Source organism: Myodes glareolus, chromosome 19, assembly GCF_982192425.1.
Source record: "Myodes glareolus chromosome 19, mMyoGla1.1, whole genome shotgun sequence".
NCBI classification, from domain to species: Eukaryota; Metazoa; Chordata; class Mammalia; order Rodentia; family Cricetidae; genus Myodes; species Myodes glareolus.
Window position 1 is genome coordinate 1,595,773 of NC_142044.1, and position 26,357 is coordinate 1,622,129.

Genomic DNA, 26,357 nt, shown 5'->3' on the forward strand with positions numbered 1-26,357 from the left:
CGACTCCGGGACACGTGGAGGAAGCCGCCGGCTGGCGCATGCGTCCTCAGCTCGCTCACTCAGCCGATGCGGTGGAAGCTTTTGGATCCACGGAAACCTCAGAGAGTCTGGCAGGTTGGTGGTGAGGCGCTGGTGCCTAGCGGGGTTCGTCAGCTTGCGGGGTTCGCGTGTGTGGCCGCCCGCCCACATTGGCGGGGTCGACTTAGGGCATCTTTCTCATGCCGAGGTCCATGCTGCCCGGGCGGGCCTTCTTCCAGTCCGAAGTCCTGGATGCTGCGCTCCCTCGAGCTTATGCTCGTTCTTGTCCTGCCAGGCAGAACCCACGCTGAGAATGCGCTAGCTTCCCATTCTGGTTCCCTAAAGGGGCGGAGTGGGTCATTCGGGGGAACCAAGCAGAGGTGCGTCTGCCTTTCGTCATCCCCCTGCCTCCTTTCTCTGCAAGATCGCGACCAACGACTCGGGTCCGGTGTCAAAGGCGTCATCTTCCTCTAGCTCACGGCTTGAACGTTTTCCCACTCCCGACCCCGGTATATGAACTAGATGTACAAATCAGTTACCGGTAATATATCATAAAGAAATTTATTTTAAAGCAATTCTTTCGTGTATTTGGTGTAAATTTACCATTTATTAAAGATTTATTGAATTTATTTATTTATTAAAGATAAAAGCCAATTTGCACTTTCTGAAGTAGATGTGCCTGTTTATTTTTTCTTCTCTCTCTCTTTCTTTTTTGTGGTGCACGTCTTTAATCCTGGCACTTAGGAAGCAAAGGCAAGCAGATCTTTGTAGGTATGAGGCTAGTAGCCAAGGTTACAGAGAGACCCTGTCTCACATCTACCCCCTCAACAACAATTTTTTTTCCCCAGGGGGAGCAGGTTTTAAGACAGGGTTTCTCTGTGTAACAGCCATAGTTGTCCTGGAACTCTCTCTGTAGACTAGACGGGCCTCCAAGTCACAGAGATCCACCTGCCTCTGCCTCCTAAGTGCTGGGATTAAAAGGGTGCACCACCACTGCCTGGCAACAAAGAAATTTTTTAAGAATACTGGTGACTGGGGTTGGAAAAGCCTAGCTTCAGTGTAGCTATTACACACACAGAAGCCAAATCCCACACCACTCTGCCCTCTGCATTCTTATCCAGTACTTACAGAAACCGTGAGAGTGGGTGCTCGTCTCTTGTTTTACAGAGAGAAGCTAAGGCTTAGGGAGACAGTAAGTGGCCAAGCAGGGGTTGGAACACAAATGCTGTCTCTAAATTCCATCACCTCAGTTAAAGGATTCCGGGTGTCCTTTATTCCACAGTAGAGCGTGGATGCTGTCATTGGCATGCCATCACTGCAGTACTGAGCATTGTGCCTCTGTTTTTCTTTGTCTGTGGAGAGTAGAGAGGAATCCAGGGCCTCTGCTCTATGTGTGTTCTGTTGAGATGAGTTTTGGGTAATGATACCCATTCATGACTTTTTTAGAATACCTGCTATGGATGAATATGGTAATGTTTTGGTGTCATCAAATTTTGAGCTACATAAACATTTATTAAATTTATTGTTTTTACCTTTAGTATTTATTTGTGTGGGGGCCTAGGGGTATGTCACAGTGGCCATGTAGTTGTCAGAGGATAGCTTTAAGGAGTAGACTCTCTCTTTGCATTGTGTAGGTCCCGGGGATTGAATGGAGGCCATCAGGTTCGTCAGCAAGTCCCTTTACCTGCTGAGCCGTCTTGCTGGCTCTCTTTAAAATTAAATCCTTTTGTTGTGTTTTGAAATAGGGTCTCAGGGAGCGCAGGCTAGTCTCGTGCTGTGTAGCTAAGGGATAACTCTTGAGCATCCTGCCTCTGCCTCCCAAATGCTGATGTGAACAACCGTGTCTGGCAATTCATTATTTTCAAAATAAGAGTTTTCTCTCCGTCAATTAAGTATATTGCTTTCTTTCCAGAAATGTCGAATGCAAAAGAAAGAAAACATGCTAAGAAAATGAGGAACCAGCCCACTAATGTGACTTTAGCCTCAGGCTTTAGGGCTGAAAGAGGTGGCAAGCACCATTTTGGAGCGGGGAGACCTTTTCAATCTCAAAAACAAGGTAAGATGCACACAGTGTTCTTTCTACTTTATTTTGAGTTAAATTGCTTTTGCCAGTTTTGTTTGCTAGCCTTCATCTCAGAGGTAAACAATTTAAATTGATTTAAGGAGAGATACAGAAAACTCTGTTATTAGATCTTGCAAGTATGTCTTCTTGTTAAAGTTCACCTATAACCCCATGCTAACACAGAGCTGAGCCATCATCCCTGGGTGTGTCGAGGCCAGAGGAACTTCGGTTGCCCCAAGTGTTGGTTCCCATCGACAGAGGGTGGAGAAGTACAGTGTAGTGCAAGGACCTCCAGCTCTGCCTGGGGTTTGACTCTCAGCTTTGGGGTCACCCCGCGTGTGTCACTTAACACTTGAATTTCATTCTCTTTTTTTTTTGCAAAATAAAAGCAATAGAATCCACAAGTATGAATTGTTTCTAGGCTTTAAAATTATTTGACCGTGGGTCAGGTGCTCAGTGGGCCAAGTGCTCAGTGGGAGATGCCCAGGCCACCTACTCCTGACCACCTGGATACCGTTTCCTGAACCCATGGTGGAAGGAGAGAACTGACTTTTGAAAGTTGTCCTCTGACCTTCATTTGTGTGCCATGTTTGAGTCCATGTGATAATGATACATAAAATTAGAATGTGTATAAGATTAAGCTCTCTTCCACTCATTACATATGTGTGTGTATGTGAGAGAGAGACAGACAGACAGAGAGACATGACGGGAAGGAAAGAGAAAGGGGGAGGAAGAAGGGAGGACAGATACTTTTGTTGGAGTGGAGGTTTGCTGTTCACTGAGGGTTCACTTGACTTTTTAAGATAGACATGTTGCCATAGTATGATTATACATATTTTAGAGCTGATATGTTTGATTTAAGTTATACTTCTGTATTTCCTAAGAGAAATATAGTCAGCATATCACCATTTAACTAATGTGATAACCACAGACCCTTGTGCAATGGTAGGGTGGAGGTGTCCATTGGACAGCAGTAGAGAAAGCCAGTTTGGAGAGGTTGTTTAAGGAGCAGGGTGCTTTACGCCTGATTGGTTGAACATGAGATTTAAATTCTTTCTCTCTCTTTTAAAGATTTATTTATTATATATAGTGTTCTGTCTGCATGACTCTCTGCACGTCAGAAAAGGGCACTAGATCTCATTACAGATGGCTGTGAGCCACCATGTGGTTGCTGGGAATTGAGCCCTGTCCTCTGGAAGAGCAGTCAGTGCTCTTAACCTTGGAGCCATCCCTCTGGCCCCTAGATTTAAATTCTTAAGCTCTAGATTTGATCTAAAAGTGGGTCTTCTGCAACTTTGCTGTGTGGTACAGCCTTCCCAAATATTACCTCATTTAAATCTCACAGTAACAAATCTTCTAATGTGTTTTGAGGTTATAGAGACCTAATGACTCACATTCCAGTGAAATAACCAGGAACCCTGTGCAGGTCTCCCTGACCTCTCCTGTCTGCAGATGTTTATACCATAGCAATTATAGGGCTTTGATTAATAATTCATGTTACGTTGGAAATCTCAAAGGAGAAAATTTCCTTGCTTCTGTTGGCCTGGCACACCAGTGTGATTACTGTTGTCACCCTGACATGATCATGGGCTGTGTCTGCCATTGTGTCACACTAATGTGAGTTCCTGTTGTGCTGCCTACTCACTTTGTGACTTTGGGCTTGTTCTTGTGAAAGTCACCTTCCTACCCAAGATTCTTCTTAGAAGAAAAGATAGTGGGGCCTGCGAGTGTACAAGTGCTTGGTGGGTTAGCCTGGAGACCCGAGTTCAGTCCTTGGATCCTGTGCTCATGCATGAACGCGTGCACACACCCACACCAACACACACACACACACACACACACACACACACGAGTATGGGCAAATAATAAAAATTATATGATGGTTGTAGGGTTAACAGGTTAATTCTCTATGGTAATCCTACCTCTTGTAACATATTTCTTTTATTTTTGAAAACATCCTAGAACTTCATTCTGGAACCTCACAGCAGTGGCAGAACAAGATGAGCCCCCACTTGCTCCCTGAGTCTGACGGGAATGAGCAATCTTCCTCCAAAATCATGTTTAAGAAGAAGGGAGGCTGGAAAGCGGGTCCCGAGGGCACGTCCCAGGAGATCCCCAAGTACATAACCGGTAGGTGTGGGGAGCTCTTTGTTTCTGCTTCCTTGCCTGGCTCCCCCTCCCCCGCCCGCCCCATCTCGGTTCTAACCACTGCTCACCTCTAGCCTGAGCTCCCACCATTGCATCCTTAGGCTGGGTTCTCTCTTCAGATTCTCTGAGTCCTCTCATCAATCTGTTTGTAAGCTGTTCCCCTAACTTCCTTCTCCCTCCCCCTCTGAAAGTACCCCAGAGGCTGTAGAAGCAGAGATTGAAAGCCTGTCCTCCAGGTTCACATCACCTCCATCCCCACCGTCACCTCCATCCCCACCATCACCTCCATCCTCACCTCCATCCCCACCGTCACCTCCATCCTCATTGTCACCTCCATCCCCACCGTTACCTCCATCCCCACCGTTACTTCCATCCTCACTGTCACCTCCATCCTCACCTCCATCCTCACTGTCACTTCTATCCCCACCGTTACCTCCATCCCCACCGTCACCTCCATCCTCACCTCCATCCTCACTGTCACCTCCATCCCCACCGTTACCTCCATCCTCAATGTCACCTCTATCCCCACCATCACCTCCATCCTCACCTCCATCCCCACCGTCACTTCCATCTTCACTGTCACCTCCATCCTTACCATCACCTCCATCCCCACCTCCATCCTCACCATCACCTCCATTCCCACCTCCATCCTCAACTCAATCCTCACCATTACCTCCATCCCCACCGTCACCTCCATCCTTACCTCCATCCTCACCTCCATCCTCACTATCACCTCCGTCCCCACCTCCATCCCCACCTCCATCCCCACCTCCATCCTCACCATCACCTCCGTCCCCACCTCCATCCTCACCTCCATCCTCACCATCACCTCCATCCCCACCTCCATCCCCACCTCCATCCTCACCTCAGTCCTCACCATCACCTCCGTCCCCACCTCCATCCTCACCTCAGTCCTCACCATTACCTCCATCCCCACCATCACCTCCATCCTTACCTCCATCCCCACCTCCATCCTCACCATCACCTCCGTCCCCACCTCCATCCCCACCTCCATCCTCACCTCCACCCTCACCGTCATCTCCATCCTCACCTCACCATCACTGTCACCTCCATCTTCACCGTCACCTCCATCCTCACCTCCATCCCCACCATCACCTCCATCCCCACCGTCACCTCCATCCCCACCGTCACCTCCATCCCCACCGTCACCTCTATCTGCACCGTCACCTACACTCTTTGTGTTCCTGGAACCTGACTTAGGTGTGCTTTCTCTGTTTCTAGATGAATTTGTTTATTTCACTAGCACCAGTTTACAGAAAGAGATACGTGCAGAAAGAGAAGCTTGACACCGATTCTGTTTTCAGCGAAAAGTACCAATAGTAATTATTACAGGTTTTGAAAAAGCAGAAAGTGATGACCCCCTTGGAATCAAGCTAATAAAGTTTTCCCCTTTGTTTTTTCATTTGTGAAGATTGTAATTAAGAACGGTTGTGATTAGGGGTTGGGACACTCTTCTCACACGGACACTCGCGTGTGAAAAGCTGGGCATGGTTGACCCCTGGAGCTCCCTGGCCAATCCAGTCCAACCAGACCAGTGAGATTCCGGTTCAGCTGGAGACCAGAGAATGACAGGAACACACACGTATGAATCCGGGTGCTTGTAGCCGTGTGCACACAGCACAGTGCACAGTAAAGAGATGGGCAGCACAGGTTGTGATTCTGTGCCATGGCTGTACAGTGCTTACAGTCTCTGCTCTTCACAACTCCAAAGTTGGCTAACCTTATTTACGGACTACAATATCTAGGAAGATAAAAATTTTTCCTAGCTTGGAAATAGAATTCTTTTAGAAAACTTGGAAAAAAGTGTTAACACTGAAGAATCTTCTCCAGGGACTAGAACACAGAGATGACCAGTATTGGCGCTTACTCGTGGGAGTTGTGGTGTCTGGCTGTAAGCGCTCGTTTCAGATCCGATCCCACTGAAACCCGGCAGCGAGACGGCTGACTCCATCCAGATTTGCTGTTAGTGACCTTGCCGTTTCCTTTACAGCCTCTACTTTCGCCCAAGCACGCGCTGCTGAAATCAGTGCAATGTTAAAAGCTGTGGCCCAGAAGTCATCGAATTCGCTGGTTTTCCAGACTCTTCCACGGCACATGCGGCGAAGAGCCATGAGCCACAATGTCAAACGCCTTCCTCGACGGTTGCAGGAGTTGGCCAAAAAAGAGGTAGGTTTAGGTTGGTAGTTCCCAGGAGGGTGCTCAGGTGTGGGCCCGGAAGAATTTTAAGGAAATCAACACGCCTACATGACGTTCTTTTTGTTTCTTTGCTTGAATATTTTTATTTTGATCATTATCTAGCCCTGTCCACCTCTAGCTCCATTAGCAGGTAGTTAGATCTTATAGCTGCTCTTACTAGTCCTTTAATCCCAAAGCTCAGGAGGCGAGACCAGCCTGGTCTGCATAGTTATTTTTCAGGCCAACCAGGGATACATAGTGAGACCCTATCCCACTCCAAAACAAGGGTTTAAATTATAGCATTTGGAACCCCTCTGTCCTCTTCTCTCTCTCCCTCCTTCCTTCTCTCCCTTCTTTTTCTTTTTTTTTGAGGGAGGGTCTCACATAGCACAGGCTGGTCTTAAATGTGATCCGTAGCTAAAAAACCGATCTTCTTACTTTTACCTCCCTAGTGCTGGGATTGCAGTTTGAACTTGGTTTTAATCGTTTTATACAAATCTGATTATGTTTGGACTTTACTCTAAAATTGGCTAAGCTACCCCTGTCTTTACTATATGCATCAAGATGTATTTATGAAATGCCTACTATGTGTTGGTACTGTGCTGGGAGCGGGTTGGAATCCAGCAAGTCGAAATCCTTATCTTTCAAGGGGTTTACAAACTATAAAGAGTTTGTTTTCAAAGAGGTTTAGCTTAATAATAGAAGAGATTTAAGTGTGAAAACTAACCAGGAATTTTGTACTTATCAATTGTTTCTTAGCAAAATGTAACATGTTTAAATGAGTGAATTGGTGTTTCCATTTCTGTATTTCTTATGTAAAGGTTAAAACAAGAAGCTAGTGTTTGATTAGTCTTGTTCTCTGCTAATAGCCACAGGAAACTTATGCTACTATGTTGAACATTTTTTTTTTACATTTGTTTACTTTGTTCTATGTGTATGAACATTTTCCTGCATGTATGTATGTATGTGTATTATGTACATGCCTGGTGCCCAGACAGTCAGAAAAGGGCGCCAGAAAGAACAATGTGCAGTAAACCACTGAACCATTTCTCCAGCCTTGTGTGTTGAAATTTTATAAGTATTGTATCTTCATAAAAGATGAGGCTTGCCCCATTAGCAAGCAAGGAACTTTGCTTCCTTTTTCCTGTCTCTGAAATCTTCACTTTCCATTGTCTCCCTCTCTGATCAGTGTGGGGAAGACTCCAAACCAACCAGTTAAGCAAAGTGGCCTGCCAGTTCTCCTCCCCATGCATTATAGTTGTTTGAACTCCTAACATTCAGCTGTGGTCTGAGGTGCTTATGAACTAGGGTCATCCTTTCTTCTTTAAACTGTAGGCAGAGAAAGCTGCTCACCAGAAAAAAGAACTTTCAAAAAATAAATGCCACAAAGCCCGAAGATGTCACATAAACCGGACGCTGGAATTTAACCGTAGACAGAAGAAGAACATATGGTTGGAGACTCACATCTGGCATGCCAAACGCTTTCACATGGTGAAGAGGTGGGGCTACTGCCTCGGGGAGAGGCCCACGTCCAAGAGCCACCGGGCCTGCTACCGCGCCATGACGGACCTCTGCCTCCTACAGGTGTGCTTTGCTGTTAGACTGGGAACCTTCACAGAACTTAATTTTGAATTGTTCCAAAGAATATCATTGTGGATAAGTTTTTTCTGTGAAGCCTGGGGCACTGCTGTGTGCTGGAGACGAAGCAGCCATAGTGGGAGAGATAGGTCGTAAGGGATGTGTGTGATCAGTCTGTATCCAGCCTGTTTTCAGGGCTTTCTGTCTGTCCACTCATTCAGTCCTTACAGCTGCAGCATGAGGTAGGCAGTTTCTGTTCATAGACGAGGAGACTGAGTTACAGAGATCTGGGTAACTCGCCATACAGCTACTGAGCTGGGAGTCTGGTCATCCATTTCTCTATTGTGACTCAGTTGTACAAATTTGGGTGAGGTCCATCTGGTCACAGATAACTGAGAGGGAGCCGTCGTTAGCAGGAAGGCAGAGGTTGCTCGGGTTGTCCAAAGCACAGCTCTAATTCTGTCTTTTGGTTCCGATTGCTGAGTAAACTGGGCTTGTTTCAAGCTGCCGTGGTTAGGGTTGGTCTGGGTGTCGGTGGTCCTGGCATGAATGCTGCTTCTGCTGAACCATGTAGCGTTGCACAAGTAACCATCTCATGCCTTGGTGCCCTCTCCTGCGATGCAAGGAACGGTAGGACCGATTGTGAGGTTGTAGGGAAGGCTGTAGCTGTGGCCACAGTTCTTCAGGGTTCTTCAGTACCCAGCCCTGTCTCTCTTCATCCTGTCTACATTAGCAAGATTGTACTCGGTTTCCTTGTGTGTTAATTAGTTAGACTGGCACAGTCAGGACAGCTTGGGGGGAGACAGGACAAGTTCATGGCTTACGTCAGAGTTCAGCAGTGCGCTGTACAGTCAGGGACTGCCCTGACTTCAGCTCACTCTGTGAAATTCTCTGTGCTGTACAGTCAGGGACTGCCCTGACTTCTGCTCACTTTGTGAAATTCTCTGTCTTGCTCCTTTCCTGTGCCCTGACTTCAGCTCACTTTGTGAAATTCTCTGTCTTGCTCCTTTCCTGTGCCCTGACTTCAGCTCACTTTGTGAAATTCTCTGTCTTGCTCCTTTCCTGTGCCCTGACTTCAGCTCACTTTGTGAAATTCTCTGTCTTGCTCCTTTCCTGTGGCTTCTCACCTTGCATCGATCTGAGGAAGGAACAATCCTTTATTTAGAAGCAGCAGTTTTTATAGCCCATTTTGCTCTAGCCAATGACAGTGGGATACAAATATGCTTGCTAACATGTAGGGCTCTGTACGTTATGAATTAAATGAAGATTCATTTTGACCTTTGGCTCAGATTGGCTTCAGAATATCTGCTACCGTATAATAATAGGCAGGCTGTAGATTTTGAGTTGTGGAAGCGGCTTTGGGTGGTTTGATCTGTGTCTTAGAACAAATTTTCTCTTTTGCCAGTGGAGTTAGATCAGGTTCCCTTTGAAGCTGGAGTAAGCAGTTGTGAAGCCACCCAAAGCGGGTACTGGAACTTGAACTTGGGTCCCCTGCAAGAGCAATACGTGCTCTTAACCTCTTGTGTCTCTCAGCAGGTTTTCTGATATAGCATTGGCTTCTTAGCATTTTTTTAAGCCTTGTAAACAGATCATAGCTTATTTAATTATGTTTTTTCTTTGTTCAGGACTTATCGTATTACTGTTGTTTGGAGTTGATGGGCAAAGAGGAGGAAATACTGAAGGCGCTTTCTCAGATGTGTAGCACAGACACAGGTAATCCCTTCCAAAGCCGGGCGCTGTTTTAATCTTTGTCTGTTTGTAAATTTGTTGAATGGATATCTACTGTAACATTTCATAGTTTTAATATGACACGTGTGAGATATTCGTATTCCCAGTGAGTGTGTTAACGTAAGAAAGGTTGAGTTGATATTTAAATCTTTAATAGCAGTCTTTTGTGTAAAGTGAGCCATTATTCTGTGGAGTAAACTTAGGGTGGAAACAATTTGAAACTTACTAAATCATTCATTTAACAAATCTTTTTGGATAGCTCTCTGTGTGCCTGGTTCTCTTTTAAGCTGACTTAAATAAAGGAACTAAAGCTTCTCTTGTGGAGACCGACAGTGGTTAACAGTGTGGCTCTCAGGAAACAATGCTGCTTGTGAGCACTTGAAGTCACGGGATTTTGTGTTTGTTGCAGGACTGACTTTCGCTGCGGTTCACTGCTTGTCTGGAAAGCGACAAGGGAGTCTTGTGCTTTATCGGGCAAATAAGTATCCCAGAGAAGCACTTGGGCCTGTTACGTTTATTTGGAAGCCTAAGAAGACCCCAGGGGATACGTCTGAGGATAGGCAGTTGTGGATCTGGCTTCATCCGACTCTTAAGCTGGTATATCGTTGTGTTGCATTCTGTTTATTTATTATACAGTGTGTGGGTATAGACATGGAGGCCGAGGACAGTGTGTGTGAATCTGCTCTTTCCTTCCATCGTGTGGGGTCCAGGGATCAAAGTCGTGTCTTCAGATTTGGTGGCAGTCCTGTTTACTGGCCAAGCCATCTCACCTGCTTACTGTTACATTCTTAATTATTATCACCAGAAGATGATACTTTAGAAATTTCAGTGGTATAAAAGTTTGACTTTCAGTTTGATATGATACTTTTATTAATGAATCAATTAAAATTTTGTTTCCTTCCTTCTATCCTTCCTCTTCTTTGAGACTGGCCCTGTGTAGCACTGACTACCCTGCATTTGTCATGTAGACCAAACTGGCCTCAAACTTGCAGTAATCTGTCTGCTTCTGTCTCCCAAGTACTGGGGTTAAAGTCATGTGCTACCATACCTGACTGATATTCCTTTATTTAAAAAAATTCTTTTTATCTAAAACTATTGAACAAAGAATGGCTGTTTACCTTGAATATGATGATTTGATAAATACATATATATAATGTAATGATTACCACAATGAACATACCCTTCACCAATTCAATTTGTAACACTGCATTTAACTTAAACACACACACACACACACACACACACACACATGTTTTTAATTTTTATTTTAAATTTTTATTCATTTTTTTTCCCAATGAAAATCAAGACAGGGTTTCTCTATAGCTTTGGAGCCTGTCCTAGAACTTGCCCTGTAGCCCAGGATGGCCTCAAACTCACAGAGATCTGCCTGCTTCTGCCTCCTGAGTGCTAGGATTAAAAGCATGCGCCACCACTGCTTGGCTTAAAAATATTTATTAAGAATGTATTTATTTCTATTCTATGTGTGTCAGTGTTTTGCTTGCGTGTGTATCTGTGCATCAGGGAGGCCAGAAGGGGCTGTCTAATTCTCTGGAACTGGAATAACAGACAGTTGTTAGCCCTTCTGTAGGTGCTGAGACTTAAAACTGGGTCCTCTGCAAGAGTGGTCAGTCTGTGTTTAAATTCCGAGGACGTCAAGTCCATGTTTGACGACTTCCTTAGGCCGTCCTGGAGGAAATGAAAACAGTGTGCCAGTGCTCAGAGCCCGCCAGCTCAAGTGTCTCTGTTCCTGACCCACTCCCAACACCAGACCAAGAGGAAAGTCAGCCTGAACTAGCTGATGACAACATTGGCAAGAAAAGGAAACGGAAAGATGATGCAGAGGGCGCGAAACGGACCAAGAGAACTCTTGGCGATGGGACTAGAGACCCGTGCCAGCCGCGTTCGTGGGTCTCTCTTCCTACAGGGATTGTCATCAGGTAGGAGCAGAGTTCACTGTGGAAGACCTCGCTCCCCCCGGGTTTCTCTCTGTAGCCCTGGCGGTCCTTGGAGCTCAGCTCACATTGTAGACCAGGCTGTCCTGAACTCAGAGATCTGCCTGCCTCTGCCTCCTGAGTCATGGCTGCCTTGTCCTGTGTACTGCCATGTCTGCTATGACTTGTCCCCTTTTTTTGCCAGTGGTACAGACATCATAAATGATGGGAGTTTCTGTTCATTGGTCTTTTCTCAGTGATCTGACAATGGAGATGAACAGGTTCCGGCTGATCGGTCCTCTTTCCCACTGCATCCTGACCTCGGCGCTGAGGGCTGCTCCTCTGCACACAGTGAGTAAATGTGACTGTCGTGCGAGTCCAGGCAGATCTGTAAACCTAACGCGTAATCTGATAACCCACCAGGTTGTTCCTTAAACGTGTATCGCCCAACTTGTTTTTGTTAACAAAGATTTTTTTCTTTTAAATCTTTCCCTTCTAGAAGATTAATTCTCAATGGGTGCAGTAATTCAATTTTTTTTTTTTTTCCTAGACAAGGTTTCTCTGTGTTACAGCCCTAGCTATCCTGGAACTTGCCTTGTAGACCAGGCTGGTCTCAAATTCACAGAGATCTGCCTGTCTCTGCCTCCCAAGTGCTGGGATTAAAGGTTTACAGCACCATGCCTAACTAGACAAATTGAATCTTAATTTATACCTCCTTCCTCCTACTCTTCTTCTTCCTCCTTCTGCACCCTCCTTCTCCTTCTCTCCTGCCCCACTCCGTTCCTTCAGGTTTGTTTGTTTGTTTGTTTATTTATTTTAGCTTATGACAGATTTTCTGGGAAGTTAAATATGTCTACTCAGCACTTTGGATCAGAAGCAGGGATGATGTTCCTTGTGTTCTCAAGATTGATAGCCACCACTCACATAACACCATTGAACACTTAAAAATGTAACTGAATGGCTGAGATACTGAATTTGTACCTTTTTTAATTTTAACGAAAGATTAACTCTCTCTGTGGCTTGTGACTGACGTGTAGACAGTGCTGGTCTAGAATTAATCGTGGCTCTTGGCTGTCATGTCTGTCATGTATCTCGTACTTGAAACACTGTGGAAACCTTGCTAAATCCCAGCCCTGCCTGGGCAACAGTGAAGCGTGTATGCATCTTATCCGGTGTTGCTAAGAGTAGTGCAGTGGTTTGCTTCAGGCTTTTCGCTGGCCTAGTGAGAAGGAAGCATTTTATTGTTAAATTAGAGAGGAGGTGGTGAGAATGGGGGAGGGCCAGCGCCTTCGTAGGAAGTGTGCACATGACTAAATAGCGTCTTTGAAGGCGTGGAGTCTCTAATTAGAGTGTTAGTCCGGTAGTAGTTTCTATCAAGTACAGTTGCATCCTCACTGCTGCTCCTGGTGAAGGAGTTATTCTCCCAGGAACAAAGGGAGCGGAGCCCACTGTGTTACAACCTTTTTACAAGGTAGTGATCATTAGGACTGACTCACCACAGCTGTTAGGCCTGGCTGCTGAGTGTTCTTGTTTTCCAGGGGGAAGAGGATGCAGAGGAGACGCCCCATCCCTGGTGGAGCGACACTTGCAAGGGCTCTGATGGCGTTGTCCTTCATCAAAGACAAGAAGCCGTGTTTCAGTTGTTGGGAGGTAGAAAGAGGGAGTGTCTGCTGTGCTGGGGAGCGGGGAGCGGGGAGCAGGGCAGAGAGCAGTTGGCAGTTGGTCCCAGTGAGTAGTCCGGCTTTCTGACACCTTTATTTGTTGTGATGTAACTCGAGAAGCAAGTAAGAAGCTGGAGTCCAAGGTTGAGGCATTGTGCTCATGCCTGTGACATAAGGTTGTTCGTAAGTCACCGGCATTCTGAAGTTATGAGTGAGCGGCTGAGCAGGAGCTCACCAATGTCTGTGCTTACTGCCCCTTGTCAGTACAGCTGATGAGAAGCCTGTTGGTCCATGTTGGAAGATAATTTTATGTCCTTTAAATTTTATTTTGCAAGAAACTTTACTTTTAAAGTGTTAATTTATTTTCCGAGTAAATTAGTGAGGAAAAGGTGATACGTATTTTAAAGTAATTTCCCCAAGAAAGTAGTTTCATTAGGAAAATCTGAAAGGTTTCAAACTATAAACAAGATTGTTTTAACACATATTGTGACTAAAAACATTTTTTTACATTTATTTATTTGTATTTGTGTGGTGTGTGTGTGTGTGTGTGTGTGTGTGTGTGTGCGTGCGTGTAGCGGTCACTCACAGGGATTAGACTGATCATCAGCCTCCAGCAGGGCCTTGTCTCACTGAGCTGCGCCTGCCCCATGTGAGCCTTTCTCTAAGCTTCTGTTTAATGCACCCATTCTGTTTCTGTTCTGTTGAAGGAGTCTCCTCACCAGCGGAAATTCCTGCAGGTACTATTCTGGGATTGACAGTGAGGGATCCGAGAACGAATTTGCCCCCACAGCGGTCCAGAGCTTTGCCGCATCCAGAAATACACCAAGGTAAGGTGTTGCCATGGTCCTGGTCGAGCTGTCGGGTCCCATGAGGTGTGTGTCCGCGGATGTGGCGTGGAGAGTCTTTCAGGGAGGTGTAAGCCACACAGCTAGATGCTCAAGTTTGATGTTTTCCCCAGAGTCCTCCGTTTTCTCTAGTGTGTCTCTCTCTAGTCTCTCAAATGCCTGAAGCTTCAGAGTTTAGCTGTGAGGAAGGGATGTGCACCGGCAGCTGGTCTTGTGCTCTTTGGAAGCCTCTGTCTGACCATACAGATGATCCAGGTTCGAATCCTGGCAAGGCCATCCCAGGTGCTGAAGTATCAGACCACATGGTTTTGACAGAGTGGAGGGACCCACGCGAGCTACTGCGCTGGGAGGTGGGTTGGGACTGGCCAGAGTTTTAAACTGATCTGGGGTTGGCTGCAGCTGGGATGGTGTCATTTAAACACATTAATTAGGAGAACCATGGAAACTAGCTTTTGAGTTTGGGAGAACATTTAAGTGTGTCATAACAACTTCACAGTTTTGTTTCCAACCTCTCTGCATGTCGTTAGCTAGCTTACTAGGGACCAATAAATGGCCCTGTCAGAGCTCCACATAAAAGGTGACTGAGGATTTGAAGACACATAGGTAAGTTAGTCACCGTGGAGCCTGAGACTGCCTTGCTGTGGCTGTCTCATTCAGTGGTCTAGTGAAACCACGTAAGTGGGAGGGGCTCCCGAGAATTACGTGTGGAGCTGTAGTCACTCCAGAGCCACGGGTGAACTCTGCCTCCCTCTGCCTACCTCATTATCTATGTTTGGATGGGCATTTCTAACACCCTTTCTAACAGGTGTAGCATGAACCCGTTAAAGAAGATTAAAGTCCGTCGTGAAACATGATTCGGTTTCTACTGTAAGATTCACTGTTGGGTTAGACATTGTCGTGGATTTCATTACAGCCTGCTTTTGTTGCTATTATTGTTATTATTATTATTTTTGAGGCAGACTCTCACTGGGTACCTCTGGCTGGCCTGGAACTCTGTATACAGAACAGGTTGGCCTTGAACTCACGGAGCTCTGTCTACCTCTGCCTCCTGAGTGCTGTGATCTTTAGAACCTGTTTTAAGTACTGTAATTCCTATGAAGATACTTTTATTTGATGTTGAGCTACGTAAAGAAGTAGACTTTCAGGCTGGGGATGTGGTTCAGTAGAGTGCTTGCCTAGTTCAGTCCCTAGTCGTTTTGAGATAAGGACTTGCTATGCAGCTATGACTGAACTTGTTTTAAAGCCCAGGCTGGCCTTGAACCATGTTAGTGTTCCTGCATCAGCATCCTGAGTGCTTGGTTCGCGGGCAAGAGTCAGATGCCTGGCAAGAAGTACACTCTTCCCATGAGTTAGCTGAATTAGTATTATATCTGTATTTTTTCTCATCATGCAAGCTGAGTCAAAACAAAGGGTAGAGAGGTACACTTTGGGGGGCTGGGTCGGTTTAAAGATTAGTCCTTAGAAGACTCTCAACAGTAGGACAACTTAAACCTAATTCTTTGACCTAGCCCAATCTGCCTGTATCTGAAATTGTTCTCTGCCCGTTTTGACTTGAACAGGCAACAATAGCAAAATGGACTCAAATGCTTCTAGTTCGAAAAGAGTTTGCCTGCTTTGGGTAACAAGTTCCTTATTTTTCTTAATAAACTGGATCTTAGGCAGCTTAGAGGAAAAGGTTCCTAGGAGCCCGACTGTATTCTCAGGCTTTGAAGAGGTTAAGAGTTAATTATTAATGTGTTTTTATAACACTGTCCAACTTCATTAACAGAGCGGTTTACTGTGTAAGTGACTGGTCTTATCCGAGGCTGGAGGTGTAATGCGGTGATAGAGCTCGTGCCTGACGTCACAGGGGCCTGGGTTTGAGTCCCAGCACTGGAAAAATGGGAAGAAAACCTCGAACCACCTTTGTGCTGTATGCTCTCCTTCATTTGCTGTCTGTAGCAATCGCTGATATGCTTCCATAGATTGTTTGGATTGGCTCTTGCTAGAGAAGAGCTTGCTTTAACGCTGGCCTCGGAGGCAGGAAGTATGGGTCAGTGGCAGGACGTGTACTAAGTGTGTGCATTGTAAGCATGTACTCTGCCTTCTCACTTGCTGGCTAGCAGCAAACAAACCAAAACAAAAGGGAAGAAAGAAAATACTGAGCTACATTGTATCTGTAGCTCGTTTAAAAAATTGCTCTTGGAATACTCTTTGGCTATATGTCCTTGCCATACCACCAAAGCCATGAAGGAGTCTGGTTGCCTTCAGAATGGCAGGTGGGCAGACATATTTTCCTTTTCTAGTGCTTGTGAGCACAGTTACAGCACAGGGCAGCCGTGGACTCCAGTGCTCATGAACACTCTCACAGCACGGGGCAGCCGTGGACTCCAATGTTTGTGAGCCCTCTCATGGCACAGGCCAGCCGTGGACTCCAGTGCTCGTGAGCACAGTTACAGCACAGGACAGCTGTGGACTCCAGTGCTCGTGAACACTCTCATGGCACAGGGCAGCCGTGGACTCCAGTGCTCGTGAACACTCTCATGGCACAGGGCAGCCGTGGACTCCAGTGCTTGTGAGCACAGTTACAGGACCTTAGGCCTCGTTGCTCAGTCTCCAGGAGAAAGAGCAGTTTGTAGACACCAGTGCAGCTCTCTCCAGCTTTCTTCTCGGGTCTGTTCTTCAGTTTATTTCTCTCCAGCTTTGTCCTCCCTGAATCTGTCGTGCCAGTACCCAGTCACTTCCAGCTTATTTTTACCCAGCTGCAGAACCACGCAGGAATGTGCTTTTGAGTGAGTTTCCATGTTGGCATTTTGGAACAATAGCTGTCCCCCTCCTCACCAGTTGTTTTTTAATTCTTCAGTCTGACAACATAAATTTGAAAGACTTTTTTTCTGTCACGTTTAAGTGTCTTACGTCAGTGTAAGTGTCCACCACTGAAAACCCTCCTTTCTGATACTCTGAGCGCAGCGTGCCTTCCTTAAGAAACAGGGTAGTTCACAAACATTGCTCTCCTTAAAGGAAGGGAGAAGTGTGTTTTACAGACAGGAGTGAATAGCTCAGTAAAGTTAGTTATAAGAGAACCGGGGGTAACAGAAAGTGTCTTCTAGAAATTGATTATCTCAAATTCAAGGGGCAACTTATAATTATTAGTATTATAATTGTGTTTGTGCACGAAAGTAAATATCAAAGAAAAGTGTTTATTAGCCTTTGTTATTTCAAGGACTAGGAAACCAACTATGAGAATAACTTAGTTTTTGTCTTCTAGTTCGGGACATGCCCGTCACTGCCGTCTGCCAGGGTTCGGACTGACGGAGCGAAAGTGTGGTTTGAAGGCTCTTTCTTTTCCCTCTTAGATAATGAGCAAGTTAGACAGCTGCTTCTGGAGGGCGTGCCCGTGGAGTGTGCCCACAGCTTCATCTGGAGCCGTGATATCTGTAGGAGTGTCACAGAGAGTAAAATCTCGGATCAGGTAACTAATGTGCCAGGATCATTGGTAAGATCATGCATTACGGGGAGAGTCACTGTCTTAGAGACTACAAAGTGATTTTATGTTTCAGTGTCCCATGTCCCAAGGTGTGGAAGGTTTAGTAAGGTCTACAAGGTCTAGGAAGGTCTACAAGGTCTAGAAGGTCTAGGAAGGTCTAGAAGGTTTAAGGAAGGTCTACAAGGTCTAGGAAGGTCTAGGAAAGTCTAGAAGGTCTAGGAAGGTCTAGGAAGGTCTACAAGGTCTAGGAAGGTCTAGAAGGTCTAGGAAGGTCTGATCTAGAAAGAAGACAATGACTGGTTATATTGACTTGTTTTCTTTCCCTTTAGGATTTAAATCGGATGAGAAGTGAATTGCTGGTGCCAGGCTCACAGCTTGTTTTAGGGCCTCATGAATCCAAGATACCTGTACTTCTGATCCAACAGCCAGGAAAAGTGACTGGCGAAGACCGGCTGGGCTGGGGAAGTGGCTGGGATGTCCTCCTTCCCAAGGGTTGGGGCATGGCTTTTTGGATTCCATTTGTAAGTTGCCTTTTGATTTCACCTAATGGTTGCAGTATTTAAAACAGTGACTAACGTGTTGATTGCGCAGCTACTCTGGTGTTTCCATGCGTGCTTGCTTTACGTGTTGATACCTACCTGTCTACCCTCGTCCCACATACTCTCCCCAGGCACTTCCCACACCCTAGTCATAAACAATACTAAGTTTTTGAAGTAGAATAATTTTTTTTTTTAAATAGTAGTAACAATAGCTGGGTGTGGTGGCGCACGCCTTTAATTTCAGCACAGGCAGGCGGATCTCTGAGTTCAAGGCCTGCCTGGTCTTCAGAGTGAGTTCCAGGACAGCCAGGGCGGTTACAGAGAAGAACTGTCCCACAAACAGATTTAAAACAATTGTAAGAGCATATTTTTGTGGTTTTTAAATGCTAACTCTAAGCATATTCTGTTCCTGTTTCCTAAATGTAGCCAACATTTTTATTAAAATCTGTGTTGTGTGTATTTTCTGGTTAGTTTAAGCATGACTCTGCTAGAGATGGTAAGAGGCGTGCCGGCGTCAAACTGCTGGTCTCATGCAGGTAGTTAATTTTTGGCAATTATGCCTAGTGCAAGGAGCAGTCTGTTAATCATTTAGGAAGAGTTATTTTATTTTATTTTTTTAAGTTGTTCCACTTAATTTCTTTTAATTAGGGATTTTTTTTTGTCTGTTTTCTTCAGTGTTAGGAATTTAATTGAAGGTCTTAGCAGGCTAGGAAGCACTCTCTCATGTAGCTACTTCCCCAGACCGTTAGGCATTATTTCATTCACATAGAAAAGATAAGGTCCTGTGTACTGAGGGGCTGTGCACTTTTGCCTGCCGTCTCACTTAGAAAATTAAGCGTACAGATTCACTGACAGGGCTTCACGTCTGGCTCCTGAAGTAACACCATTATGATTTTGGTGTTTGTTTTCCTCCGTGCATGTTCTCATACTTTATCAAATGCGTGTATCTCTGTAAAGTACATGTTTTTAGTCTCTATGCCTTATTGTTTATGTGCTTCTGCAGCCTGTGTTATTCACTGGGTACTGGGGATTTTTCCATGTTTATTGAAGTCCATTCATTCATTGATACTATTGTGCGGTGTTTGGTTATAGGAGTATCCTAACATGTAATTTACCAGTTATCTTTTTGATGGGCTTTTAGCTTATTTCTCATCTTAATATTTTAGGATTAATCCTTATAGCTTATAGAGACAGTTAAACAATTTCATTTCAAGTCAGTAAACCGACAGGGCCTCTTGGCGTTTCTTTTAGATCTACCGAGGTGCAAGAGTTGGGGGGTTGAAAGAGACGATGGTGCATTCTCAGTATCGAAGATCACCTAACATCCCAGGGGACTTCCCTGACTGCCTTGCTGGGGTTCTGTTTGCTGAAGATCAAGCTAAGGATCTTCTAGAAAGCTACAAAAGGTAAGGAAGGAACTGCTCTTCTGGTCTTTCTCCAGGAGTGAGAAGCGTCTGCTTGAATCACCTAATGGCTCGGGGAGCACTGCGATTATTCTGTGTGCAGTGTAAGCTTCCCCAGGCGTTCTCTCTTACCAAGAGGTGGCTGAGAAGGTAGTGCTTTAGCCAGGAGCTTCTCTGTTGGCCTTTCGAGGCCCATCTGGTACAGCCCTTCTCTCGGTTACTTTCTGACTTGTGTGATGGACGGCTGAACTGCAGACAAGCATTTCAGATGCTTGCTAATAGATCTCACCCCACCCCACCCCCACTCTGGTGGAGATCCTACTTTAAAAGGCTGATTTATAAGTGTTTAATGAAACCATGGAGGTGGGTAGAACACTTTATACTGCCACAGTTCTGCCATCTAAACAGACGTGTGTTGTTTTTAATATTTTAATATTTATCCTTGTAGTCTCTTTCTTATCTATCTTTCATTGGAAATGAGTGGATGAGGGCCTCTATTTCTGATATATAGAGAAGTGGGCCATAGACCTCTGCATTCCCGTTAAATTGTAGGCTCCCGGAAGCACAGGAACTCCGTCTCGTGAGTGGTGTCTGGATCCAGCCATAGGCGGCGTGCAGTCGGCCTCACGAATGTTTGCTGTTTGAGGAAGTGGACAGTTGGATGTTGCAGTGACTTTGCTGGGAGCATCAGGGGGGCTAAGTCGGGAATCCCTGATCATTACCACAGCCACAGAGACAGGCGGGGCCTGGCCCGTTTGTCGAGTGACAGACAGATAAGTGACTCAGTGGCTAAGTCATGACTTGATCCTGCACCAGGTCACCAGCAGTCGTGGGCTGTGTGTCTCTGTACCCTCCAGACTGTAGCTGAGGGGCCTGTAACTAAGAATACTCAGTTTTCACTATTTAGACTTTTTCGCACTATTTTGAGACCTGACCTTTCATTTAATCATATATTGTGTTGGTTTCCATCAACAAACAATGATCATAAGCCAAATGTTGGCAGGCTTCTTTTGTAGAAGGCCAGATGATGGCAGTGTTGGCTTTGTAGACTCTTGGTCTCCATGACAGGGGCCCAGCCACAGATGACGTAAACAAAGGAGCGAGGTGGAATTCCAGCCACGTCTTATGTACAGTCACTCACATTTGGAATTCGTAAAATTTCCAGTGTCATGAAATAGAATCATTTACTTTTTCAGTCATTGAGAATATGAGAATTATTCTCAGCTCATGGGTCATATAAAAACAGATTGCAGGCCAGATTAGGCCCCTTTGGCGCAGTTTGCCAGCTGTGGTGCAGGACGGAGCTTGTGTTCTGTAAGTTTGCAGCGTGGAGGGACTGTGGTTTGGGAAACTTCTCCCTGTATACATCTCCATATATTTGTCTGAATCATTCATTCATCCAACACATTTATTTCTGTCTACTGTTGGATCCAACACCCTAGACACCGTGGCTCTTGTAGGCACAGAGTACACCCAAGTCTGTCCCGGACTTTATGGAGACTCTATCCATTCTTCTTTCCTTCTTTCCTTCCTTCCTTCCTTCCTTCCTTATTTCCTTCCTTCCTTCCTTCCTTCCTTCCTTCCTTCCTTCCTTCTTTCCTTTCTTTCCTTTTTTCTTTTTTAGAATAACCAACGTTAATTTCTTTACTTGTTAATTTTTCTTTGATAATTTCATATATTGTGTTTGCTGCCCCCTTGCCCTCTCTTACCCCCCTCCCTATTCCTACTGACTTCCCAGGTCTTCCTGTTTTCCTGTCCTTTCTTGTTTTTTTGACTCATGGAATTTAGTTAGGGCTATCTGTATGAGTATGGGTATGGACTGTTTACTGGAGCATGGGCAACTTAACAATGGCCACACCACTGAAGAAAATTCTTCTTGGGGAACTACTAACTGCCAGGAGCTCCTCAGATGGCCTGGTGAGCCCTTCCCAGATCCCTGCTGGAGTTTTGACAAGCTTGCTCTTTGCAGGTCTTGTATGGGTGGCCTCCACATGTCCATGACCGGTGTGGCTATGCTGTGTCCAGAAGACGGTGTGGCATAGCGTCCGTTCCCTTCTTCGGTTCTGTGTCTGTCTGCACCACAGTTCCCTGAGCCGTAGAAGGGGCCATGTAGTTGTCCTGTTTATGGCCGAGCATGCTGTGCTCACTTATTCTAGGTACTTTGGCAAGTTGTAAGACTGTGCATTAACTGCCACCCACTGCAGAAGAAGCTCCTCTGACCGTGGCTGAGAGCAGCAGTAGTCCATAAATATAGACATAAATGTTTAGAAGGCAATTTGACCACAGGTCCAGTTAGCACAGCGGTTCAAACCCGTGGGTCAAGACCCCTACAGGGGCTGACTGTCAGATATCCTGGATATCAGATATTTACATTATGGTTTGTAATAGCAGCAAAATTACAGTCGTGAAGTAGCAATGAAAATAATTTTATAATGAGTCACCACAACAGGAGGAACCGTACTGAAGGGTTGCAGCATTAGGAAGGTTGAAAACCCCTGCTGTAGCAGAACATCAGGAGTTTGAGTCTTTCCAGGCGCCTGTGGTTTACAGCAGAACTTCTCCCTAAATTCTGACCTGGTGTGTCCCTGCCGCCATCCAAACACACAGTATAAGTTTCCTGTGCATCCTTCCAGGTACCCTGTCTGTACACAAAAGTTTGCAGGACCCAGTCTTTCTCTTTACTCACGTTCAGTGCAGCTGTCAGGTCAGAAGTGAGGGAGATGCCTTGTGAATCTCCAGGGATAACATTGCCCAACACCGGGGGCACCGTGATTGGAGCTCTCAGGGTAAGCACTGCGTACTGCATTTGGTTTTCAGAGGCCACATACATTTGTAGATGTGTGATCTATTTAAAAACCAAAGGTCTGGGTGCGGCGGCACACACCCAGCACAGGGGAAGCAGAGGCAGGTGGATCTCTGAGAGTTTGCAGGCAGCCTGGTGTACAATAGTGAGTTCTAGGCAGGTCGGGACTACACGCACACATACATGCATGCACACATACATGCATGCACACAGCAACAACAAAACAAAAAAAACCAGAGAGAACAAGGAGCTTCATGACCAGAGTTGGTGATTCTTTATTATGGGTTCCTTGGGAGTCTTGTGTGTGCGTGTTGGTTGCAGATGTGTTATAATGGTCTTGGCTGTTTTAATTCTCCACTATTCAATTGCTTAAAGTTGATTTCTTTTTTCACTAGACGCCCTCCTGCCAAAAGGCCCAACTATGTTAAGCTTGGCACGTTGGCACCTTTCTGCTGTCCCTGGGAGCAGCTGACTCAGGACTGGGAGTCCAGGGTTCAGGCCCAAGAGGCCTCTCCTATAACCTCAGTACCTGGTGCTCAAGACAACGCAAGACAACTCGCAGTGCCCTGTGTCCCGGAAGAGACCTGCCAGTCTAATGAGGCAGACATGTCTGAAAACCACCCCACAGAGCCAGAAGTCACAGGCTGTCAAGCACAGGCAGGGGCCGAGATGGTCCTAGAGCACAGCGCCAGCGAGAACCATGCTGCCGCCGCCAGTCACCAGCTCTGCGTTCTGCGGTAAGTGTGGGCAGCTGCCACATCCACCGAATTGTTCTCTGTACTGAGCATGCTCCTGTATGCTGATTGGTGACTTTCTGAGAAAGGGAGCTGTTTCTTTGATGTGTGATAGGCGGCCTCGGGAAGCAGTTTTGATTTGAGACACGGTACTAAGATGAGATGACTGGAAATACTGTCCTAAATCAGGGACCCTCATGGATGATAAGCCTCTGTTCTGAGTTAGCCTCTCCAGTTCTTGGGAATTAGTGGGTGTGGGGTGGGCCGTCAGTCATTCATTGTGGCATGGGGATGCTGCAGCATCCATGTGCAGGGAGCACAGTGATTCTGTAGCGTCCATGTGCAGGGAGCACGGTGATGCCACAGCATCCATGTGCAGGGAGCACGGTGATGCTGCAGCGTCCATATGCAGCAGTGAGCATGGTGATGCTGCAGCGTCCATATGCAGGGAGCACGGTGATGCCGTAGCGTCCATATGCAACAGTGAGCACGGTGATGCTGGTGTCTGTGTGCAGTGAGCACTGCCCTTGACGCTGCTGTGGACTCAGCTTCGCTTCTCAGCATGCTGTGACATGCTCCCATTTGAATAGTGCTCCTCTTTCACTTCATTTTATATCCTTCTTTGTCCTTAAACTCTATCTTCTTGCTCTGATTATAACCCTAAGGTCTGTCTTTTTTTTTTCTATAAGCCTTATTTCTTTTTCCTGCCCCAATTCTAAAATTTTTGGTTTTAAGTTTGGCACAGTTCTTTAAGTTTTTCATAATGGCAGGCACATGAAAATAGGAATGTTAGTTATAAATAAATATATCATATGCTTTAAATGTTTCTTAATTATAATTTTATATGTCTCTTACTTCACATAGGAGTAGGAAATTACTGAAGCAACTCTCTGCTTGGTGTGGGCCCAGTTCTGAGGCCGGGCGGGCTCCCTGCAGCGGCCAGCCAGAACTGACCAGAAAGGCCTACTTGTCCATTCTGGATGATTTCCCCAGAGCCCTGGTGTGGGTCAGCCTGTCTCTGCTCAGGAAGGGCAGCCCCGAGCCTCGTGCCATGATCTGTGTCCCGTCCAAGGAGGACCTGCTCCAACTCAGTCAGGATCCATGTTACCATGGACCCCGGGAATCCAGACACAGCGACCCATTCAAAAGCCTGATTCTGAAAGAGAAAGAAAAGAAGAAAATGGAGAAGAGGCAGAGCCGAGAGCACGCTGCCTCCACAGGCCTGGCAGCCGGGGTGCCTACAGCTGAGCAGGAAGCTCGGATACGGGGGCTTTGGTCAGGCCCCCTCCCGGGACTGACGTCACACTGCTCCAGAGTTCTCCTGGGCTTCGTCACACAGGGGGATTTCTCTATGGCCGTGGGCTGTGGAGAAGCCTTAGGGTTTGTTAGTGTGGCTGGCTTGCTGGAAATGCTGTCCAGCCAGCCGGCAGCCACAAGGGGCCTGGTGCTGCTGCGTCCACCCGGCTCTCTGCAGTATCGGTTTGCAAGAATTGCCATTGAGGTGTGAATTCCGGTTTGCAGCCTGGCTGGACATAGATTGCAACTGTTTTTGTTGAGTCCCACGGGAGTCTTGGCTGCTTTTGTCTTCTGTTACAATGTGTAGCTTGAAACAAGAATTAAAATGATACTGTTATGTGGATGACGGTCTGTTTACCTTATCCTAATAATGCGAGTGTTTCCATCTTTTCCTGTAATATGTTCAGTTGTTAACGTGTTAGTTGAACACTTTGTATTAAAGTAATATGACCCACGCCAGACCCCCATGTGCCGCCTCCCACGCTGTTTTTGTTATGAACAAAGAGCTGAGAGGTCTCTCTGAAAAAAATTTCAGTCATATGTTATGCAACTATGACCGTTGACAAGTTTTACCCAAGAGTCTAGGGAACTGGGTGGTCAAGCTTTTGCACCTTTGCATCACCAGGGATGAGGCCCTGGGTTAGAGCCCAGCATCAGAGAGCTAAGGACACAGGCAGACATGGTAAGTGCCTGGCTTCTGCACTTGAGGCCCAGACTGTGTGGGCTGTGAACTGAATATCTTATTCCGTAAAGAAGTCCCAGGTTGGTGCCTATTGTCAGGAGAGCTGGGTGTGTGACAAAATGAGAGGGGTCTATGTCATGAGCCCTTGATTGCTTTGCTAGTTTTTTTTTTTTTAAACACCATGGGATACACTTTTGATGAGATTGTCAACACTACCTTGGCAGATGTGACACCAATCTTTTGCCAGAGAGCATTCTGACTATTGATCCTGGGAACTGAACAGTGGCTGCAGCTTGGATGGCTGCCACACTCATGACATCATCTATGACATCATCGGTGGTACAGTGGAATGCCCAGCCAGTTAAGCAGCAGGAGAAAGTATTTCAATAAAATAAACCACCTGATTAGCCATTGGTTGTAGTGCACACCTTTAACGCCAGCACTCTGGAGGCAGAGGCAGGTGAATCTCTGAGGCCAGCCTGGTCTACAAAGTGAGTTCTAAGACAGCCAGGGCTACACAGAGAAACCCTGTCTCAAAACAAAACAACAAAACTCATCTGCTAAATAAACAAAAACCCACTGTTTTTACAGATGATTTCTGAAGGCCATGAAGGATACATTCTGTTAAATATGATCCCCAGCCCTCAAAAAGAACCCAAGGTCAGGTTGATTTAAGATGCTTTAGGTTAAGCAAAAACATTTCTTTTTGTAGTTAAAGGGTTTCTGGAAACTTTCATGTTGTGGCCATTGGGAGTCTCCAGGAAGTAGGTGAGAATGTATAATATTTTCCAACTTTTTGATTTTTTTTTTTAAGGAACATTTTGTAGGATTAGTTAATAGTGACACCGGGACCCACAACAGCTGTCCCAGCAAGGTGGTGGGAACAGCAGACCACCCCTGTGCAGTCAAAGTGTTCAGTTGAGGTCTTGAAAGGGGGGCATTTAGTGAAGCATGAATCTAATTAGTCTTAATCAATAAAAACCTGGAGTCAGCTGTTGGGGAAAGCTGTAGGATGAGAGAAGCAGAGCGGCAGCCACCAGAGACCTCTTAACCTTTACTAAATCTCAGATTGGATGGGTGGCTACCCTGTCTCCTCCTCACTAGTGCTGGGATTAAAGGTGTGAGCCTCTGTGTGCTGGGATCAGTGGTGTGAGCCTCCCAAGTGCTGGGGGATCAGTGGTGTGAGCCTCCCAAGTGCTGGGGGATCAGTGGTGTGAGCCTCTATGTGCTGGGATCAATAGTGTGAGCCTCTGTGTGCTGGGGTCAG

The 26,357-nt window shown here is 46.0% G+C and overlaps 1 protein-coding gene across 2 annotated transcripts; it reads left to right on the forward strand.

The window, feature by feature from the left end:
• The first annotated feature begins 20 nt into the window (after positions 1 to 20).
• Positions 21 to 24,751, forward strand: Pop1 (POP1 ribonuclease P/MRP subunit). Of its 2 annotated transcripts, none has more exons than XM_048457156.3 (16): positions 21 to 114; positions 1,931 to 2,074; positions 4,043 to 4,210; positions 6,240 to 6,415; positions 7,760 to 8,008; positions 9,628 to 9,715; positions 10,140 to 10,327; positions 11,411 to 11,667; positions 11,919 to 12,012; positions 13,200 to 13,311; positions 14,030 to 14,149; positions 17,503 to 17,618; positions 17,963 to 18,154; positions 19,424 to 19,578; positions 22,774 to 23,115; positions 23,977 to 24,751. In XM_048457156.3, exons 1-16 carry the CDS (start codon positions 39 to 41, stop codon positions 24,617 to 24,619), a joined length of 3,120 nt encoding a protein of 1,039 aa, XP_048313113.3. In that variant the 5' UTR covers positions 21 to 38; the 3' UTR covers positions 24,620 to 24,751. The 2 variants fall into 2 exon arrangements, with proteins under 2 accessions (XP_048313113.3, XP_048313114.3); XM_048457157.3 differs by lacking the exon at positions 21 to 114 and adding an exon at positions 200 to 559.
• The last annotated feature ends 1,606 nt before the right edge of the window (positions 24,752 to 26,357 follow it).